Source organism: Falco peregrinus, chromosome W (assembly GCF_023634155.1).
Source record: "Falco peregrinus isolate bFalPer1 chromosome W, bFalPer1.pri, whole genome shotgun sequence".
In the NCBI taxonomy this organism is placed as follows: Eukaryota; Metazoa; Chordata; class Aves; order Falconiformes; family Falconidae; genus Falco; species Falco peregrinus.
The window spans coordinates 19,841,582-19,849,042 of NC_073743.1; the positions used below are offsets into that span (position 1 = coordinate 19,841,582).

A 7,461-nucleotide genomic window follows, 5' to 3' on the forward strand; every position below is an offset into this window, starting at 1 on the left:
TAAACCGCTGTACGAGGCCCAAAAGAACTCTCCCTTTGTATGGGGCCCACAACAACAAAAGGCTTTTGTAGAGTTGAAACGTGCCTTAATGTCTGCACCTGCCTTGGGACTGCCGGATCTAACCAAAGATTTCCAGCTGTTTGTACATGAAAGACAACACCTTGCACTGGGCGTGTTAACCCAGAGGATAGGAAGCTGGAAACGACCAGTCGGATATTTCTCTAAACAACTGGACACAGTGAGTAAAGGGTGGCCAAACTGCCTTCGAGCAGTGGCCGCAATAGTGATGCTCATACAAGAAGCTCGGAAATTGACTTTGGGAAGAACAATAACAGTCTATGTTCCACACATGGTGATAACTGTCCTAGAACAGAAAGGGGGACATTGGCTGTCCCCCAGCCGAATGATGAAATAGCAGGTGGTATTGACTGAACAAGATGATGTGATTCTAAAGACAACTAACCTGGTAAATCCTGCAGTGTTTTTAAGTTCCATACAGGAAGAAGGACGACTGGAACATGATTGCTTGGCTACCATCGAGTATGTTTATTCCAGTCGTGAAGATCTGAAGGATGTGCCATTGGAGCGACCAGATTGGGAACTGTATACTGATGGAAGCAGCTTTATGGAACAAGGAGTCCGATACGCCGGATATGCGGTAACAACAGAGACTACAGTTATAGAAGCAGGAGCATTGGCGAGTACCACATCAGCCCAAAAGGCAGAACTCATCGCTTTAATTCGAGCCTTAGAAATAAGCAAAGACAAGAGAGTAAATATCTGGACTGATTCAAAATATGCCTTTGGGGGAGTGCATGTCCATGGAGCTTTGTGGAAAGAGAGGGGGTTATTGTCCTCTCAAGGATTAAGCATTAAGCATCGAACAGAAATTTTTACAATTATTGCAAGCAGTTCAAAAGCCAGATCAAGTAGCAATCATGCACTGTAAGGCACACCAGATTGGGAATACAAAAATAATACCTGGGAATAATTTAGCTGATAGAACATCAAAATAAAAAAAAAATTTAAAAAAAGTAGCAAAGAAACAAGCATTGCAAATGGCAATAATTCCTTCTAAAACAGTAACCCTTCCTAGGGAAAAACCGAGATATTCAGAGGAAGATGACAAATTGGGTCAGTTATTAAATGCTAAGAAAAACTTAGCTGGATGGTGGATAACTCCTAACGGACAAGTAGTAATTCCACCTCTTTTGATGAGAGAGATAATTCAAATGAGACACCAAGAATGTCACTGGGGGGCAGAAGCCTTAGTAACATCTTTACGAAAGCAAGTAATATCAGTTAAGATGTTAGGAATAGCTAAAATGGTAACTGCAAAGTGTGAAGTATGTTTGAAAAAATAATCCAGTGATTAAGAAAAAGGTTCAAATGGGTAGGCTGAAGTCTGGTACAGAACCTGGAGATTATTGGCAAGTAGATTTTTCAGAGTTGCCTAGATACAATGGGTACCGGTACATCCTGGTAGGGGTTGATACTTTTACAGGATGGCCAGAAGCCCTTCCCTGTCGCACCACACAAGCAAAAAGAGGTTGTGAAGTGGTTATTACAAGAAATAATTCCAAGATTTGGAGTTCCTATTGGAAATCCTCTGTAGAGGTCCACACTTTGTTGCTGAAGTAGTCCAAAGTGTTAGCAAAGTATTGGGTATTAATTGGGATTTGCATGCGTCTTGGAGACCACAATTTAGTGGAAAACTGGAGATGATGAATCAAACTTTGAAACGACAAATAAGTAAAATTTGTCAAGAAACCAGTCTAAAGTGGCCTCAGGCACTTTCATTGGCATTATTATGAATCAGGGTACAGCCAAAGAGTGGAACCTCAGTCAGTCCTTATGAATTATTATATGGAAAACCATATGAGTCTCTAGAACCAAATCTAAACATACATGTAAAAGGAAAATGGCTGTGATTTGGAGTGTAGTAATTTGAAATAGACCTTTACCCCTGGAAAATTCAGTGCATGATTTCCAACCAGGAGACTATGTCTATGTGAAGACTTGGACCTCCGAACCTTTGCAGGAGCACTGGAGAGGACCCTTCCAGATACTGCTAACCACTTTTACAGCTATCAAAATTGCAGAATCGGATGCTTGGATACACTATACTCGAGTGAAGAAAGCACCGTGAAGAAAGCATCTACTCCGTGGAAGACTGTGAAACGTAACTCAGAGACTTAAAAATTGACTTTGAAACATGTTTAATTTTGCATATCAGGTTATGATTGGTTTTTGGATTTTCTTTTGGTTGGTAGTGTTGGTGGGATCATGGGCTGACTTGGTGGACAGGAACAAAAGACAAATAGAAACAGAACAAGTGATTGACATTCCCAAACAAATGGCTGAGGAAAATTTGATGGTAGGATTGATTAAAGAATTTGCCAATTTACAAAACATCACGCAGATCACTGCTTGTTTGCCAATACCGAAGGCAGTAGGTGAATCTATTCCATGGGGAATTTTAACTATGAATTTGACTAACCTGGAACATAAAAATGAAACCAATTATTGTGAACAGAGGCCAGTGACTCAATGGTATGAGCAAGTGAAAGTCACTAGAAAACAGTGGAAAACTCCAGGTAGTCTGGCGGATTGTGAAAAATTGTTAAATTATGTTTTTACCAAAATAGGGAGATTTAAGACTGTGGGATGGTGTTCTTATGATGAACAATTTAAAATCAACGTGAGCAAAAGTGTTATGGAATGGAAGTGTAACAAAACTGGCCAGAGCACCCAGTTAGTAGACCAGTGGGACTCTATATGGTCTATGTCCATATTTTCCCATTTTCAGTATATAGCAAGAATTTCTTGGTGTTTTACCTGGGATGGAAAGGTTTTTTCAGTATTACCCTGGGTAGATGATAGGTCAACTACATCGGGAGAGAAGGAAAATAAAATAGTGCCATGGTGGAAATGTGAAAAAGCGTATGATCGTAGTAATGCAGACTTAGTAATTCAAAGAATTCCTCCGTTGGCTGCTGCTTTGAAATATGGTTGTTTTTGTCGAGGTCTTAAGAATACTCTCAATTTAACCAGCGCCTTTACAGTCAGAAGAGGAACTTTGTTTAGTTGTAGAAAATCTACTATTCGAAGTCCAGGACATTTAGTTTGGGCATTAAGTGATGGAACCTGGACAACACATTTACCATTAGATGGTAAGGTGAAACAAATTACTTTAGGCATGCCAACATTGTGTCCAATTTGAAAGAAATCACCATTTAAAGGATCCTTAGAGAATTTAGAATTGAAACAAATAAAGAGATCAGGGATAAATGATGATATTTGGAATGAACCATCTACAGGAGTGAAAATTGGCTGGGCACTGGAATCACTTTTAAATCCTATAGCTTCATATAGAAACAGAGCATGGCTCTATCATTTAACTGGTCAAGTGGAAAAATTGGCAAACGTTACCAAGAAGGGGTTTAAGGAATTGAATATACAACTACAGGCAACTTCCAGAATGACTTTACAAAATAGAATGGCGCTAGATATGCTCCTACTTAAAGAACATGGAGTGTGTGGATATCTCAAGGATAAACTGGACCACTGTTGCATCCACATTCCAAATGTCACTCAGGATGTGGAACATGATCTAGACCTATTGGGAAAAATTGAAAAAGAAACTGAAACAGTTCAAAAGGATATGTCAAAAGATTGGCTTGGGAAAATTTTTAACAAACTGGGATGGAATTTGAGCTCTTGGATACAATCTATAATTAAGACTTTGTATCTGTTACTAGTTGTCTTTTTGATGAGCATGCTAGTATATGCATGTCTGAAGAAACAGTTTACCAATAGAATTGCAGTGAGTCGTATGATTATGAGAGAAGTACCAACTATTTCACCAAGACATGATCCATTACCCAAATATGTTGAAACAAAAGATATATGAATAATGTGAAAGTATTGAAATAATGATTTTCAACACTTTCAAAGGGGGGAAATGTTACCGATTAGTTAATAAGTTAAAATTGATTGATTTTATTTGATTAATTAATTGATTTTATAAAATCATTTAATAGAATTAAAATGTAGAAGGATAAGGGAAAAAATCTTTATAGGAAACTTGCAGCTACGCAGTAAGAGTTGTTTTGGAATCTTTTGTACGTCTTGTACCAAGGCTAGAAGAAGGGCCTGGAACTATTGTAATAACTCTAGGGTTGAAAGGTTCCATTGTATTTAACCAGTCTTCTGTACGCAGAGGTGTATTGAAATGTCAGAATATGAGATTAAAGGGAACTGGGGAGAGTCGACTGGAACAGCTTGTAGGTACCTGCCAAGAAACTGTGAACTTTAGTAAAAGGTAATTCCGGCAGGGGGAGATCGCGACCACCGACTCATATACCACCTACCCAAATCGTACCCCAGACCCATTTCTAGACCTTTCTAAGCTCTACTGCGCATAATCGGATATAGGAGGAGAATATGTTAATGATTTACGGGAAATATCATGGTTATGCATGAATACTTAATGAATATGTATGAATAAGTTCTATATATGGAATCTGATTTTGGGACCTGGTGTGCGTTGATCGTGAGAGGACTCGCTCACGCACCCGGCCGTCAATAAAGAAGTGTCTGCTTATCTACATCACATTGGTGTCGATAAGTTCTTCATTCCGAGATTTCGGTAACAAGGGGGAAATGAGTGAGTGGCTGTGTGGTACTTAATTACCAGCTAGGGTTAAACCACGATGCTTCCTTTGCCTTCTGCGACTTGGGTGGTGTTGCTGGAGCCCTTGCCAGCAAATCTGAGGCAAAAAAGTCAATGAGTACCTCAGCCTTCTCTTAACCATGTACCTTCAGTATTTATATATTGTATGTGCAGTACTCTTCACCATGGTGTAATTTATTATTGTATGTTGGGCGTCATCTTATATTTGAGATGTTAGAAGCCCTTAAATACAAGAAAAAAAATAATACAAACATGTTGTTGGGAGAGGGGTCCGCCGGAGTCAAGAAATTACTCAATATGAGTTATGCGTCTTGCTCATCTTTATTGGCTTCTTACACTTCTTATATAGCCTCAATACACAAGCACGTTCCCAAAGCAAACATATAATTGGTTATTAGCCCCTAAGCGCGCGCTGTTCTCACACCACTAATTATCATGATTAGAACAAGCATTCTATCCATGCAGCTATTTGCGTTAGCTATGTTTTAGCCTTGTGGTTTGTTACTCCCTTTATTCCCATTCCGCTCCCTATCTCCCTTGGCCTTGCACCTGTCTTCCCTAACAGCTGCAGCTTGTTACAGCCATGGCCTGTTAGTACAACAAAGTTACTTGGTCTCAGGATTCAAGAATAGATCAAGGCCACTTTCTTGTTAACTTCAGCACAATTCTAATTCCAGGCCTATTCTTATTCCAGGCCTGGATTGTGCAGATCTTTAGGGATTCTATGGCCACGCTTCTGCAGCCATTCCTCTACAATTCCCCCTTTTTTCTTTTGCACAAGCCAGGCCTGACTGGTTATGTTAAAAACTACTCTCTTTAAACAAGAAAAAGCACAGCTAAAAACTACAAGCATTACAATAATGATTATTACAAAGCGTATTCCTTCCATCAATAACGTCTTTAACCAACCTCTTATCCCCAGTCCTCTCAACCATTCATCAAAGGGATTATCATCCACAAGAATATGCTTCATGTTTCCCTGAAGTTGTGACAACTTCCTGTGCATCAATATGGAATGATCAGAAGGGTTCATACAACACATCCCTTCAAAATCCTCACAACCGTGTCCATGTGCTAACAACAAAAAATCTATTGCAGCTCTAGTTTTTAATGTAGCATGCCTAACACTATCTCCATCAAGCAATAAGGAACTTAGAATCTGCGATGTAAGATTAAATTGTTTCTCTCCCCAGCACGCTAACCTTCATATATTCTTAGCATTTAATGCAGCCATTGCTCCTGGCATAAATATCGAGGCTAAGACATTTGTTGTTACAGACTGCAGATCGACTCGGTCATTACATGTCTCATCAAAGGTGCGCGGTGCCCTCCGTGATCTATGAGATTGTTGAGCCATTTTCAATAAGTCTTTCATATGTGGAGCAAACAAAGTCAAACACCCTAAATAACATGGTCCACCGACAGGATACAACGGAATCCCTGGCCATGCTCTGTCCCCACATATCAAAAAGACTCCCGGTGGACACTGATAACCCCCTGATACATCTATATGGAAACCCCCGGTTTTCAATTCACCCCAAATAGGTGAACCGGTTAGATTTTGAAACCCTGTATAAAACCCCCATTCACCTTGATGTGTTAGCCAGAACTACCACAGGTCACCAAACCAAATTACTCCAGTGCCATTCACGGGTTGAAGTGGTGATGACATGTGGGTACAGTCTGCCATACCAGTTGCAGTAACATTAACACATTCAACAGGTACAACGCTAGCCAATAGGTCTAACTCTTGCAAAGGTAAATGATGTGGCTGATATAAATTCGCATAAACCGTCTTCTGCCACGCTGCACTACGCATAGAAGGCCAAACATATTGCCCATTTGGACTCATACATGTACCATTCTGATTGGAAGTCAGATCCACTGATTTAACATTCCAAAAACCATCAAATTTTGTTACATTCTCTTGCAGGGGAATACCAATTAAACAAGTTCTAAAGGGGTTGTCTGCCTGTTGCAGACATAAACAAAAGTCTGTTACTCCCATGATATTTGCCCATGTCACCCATATGTTTGTCTAAGGCAAGATGTCTAAGGCAAAAATACTTTGGCCCATGGGTAAAAACTTTCATCAAGACCGTAAACCAAGTCCACCACTCAAACATGCTTACTCTTGTAATTGCCAAATTTTTTATTCTTTTTTTATTTTTTTTTTTACATTCCACCCCACAAATCTGTGCTTTCACAGATTCTGATGATGTACACTGTCTCCAATCAGCATGGTATTACACTAGTCGTATGTTTTCTCTTGCTTCATGCCCGGTTACTAATCAAACTCATACACTCTTTACACCATTTACATTTATGCTTTGGCTTACAGAACCGTTTTACCCCACATAGCATACATTGGCATAATACCCGCAGGTTACATCCCTTACAACATAGACAGACAATTTATTCTGTGTGCTCGCTCTGAGTCTTCTCTTCCGTCTTCTGATCTTAACATACAGGTCGCACAAACTTGCTAGGGACCCATATAGGTCCTTTATCTGTGGAGATAAAAAATAACCTCTACCGATAAATAACACCGGATTAGGTCCTTCCCATACGCCTGAAGCCATATTTTTATACAGAACATTTAAACCAGGAACTGTAGTTGTTTGGTTCCCTCGCGCTGTTTGGTGATGTATAACAACAGGTGGTCCCTCTCTATCCTCCGTAAGGGAGAGAGAGTTTAAGGTAAACAACACCTTAGTCAACCGTTTAGTTACATCTATGTCCTGCCATACTTTCTGTCTCTGAAG

The 7,461-nt window shown here is 39.8% G+C and overlaps 1 protein-coding gene across 1 annotated transcript; it reads left to right on the forward strand.

Annotated features, from left to right (window-relative positions):
- The first annotated feature begins 405 nt into the window (after positions 1-405).
- LOC129783006 (uncharacterized) lies at positions 406-4,011 on the forward strand. Its single transcript, XM_055792616.1, has 2 exons — positions 406-658; positions 2,042-4,011. Exon 2 carries the CDS (start codon positions 2,216-2,218, stop codon positions 3,221-3,223), a length of 1,008 nt encoding a protein of 335 aa, XP_055648591.1. The 5' UTR covers positions 406-658; positions 2,042-2,215; the 3' UTR covers positions 3,224-4,011.
- Positions 4,012-7,461: the final 3,450 nt, after the last annotated feature.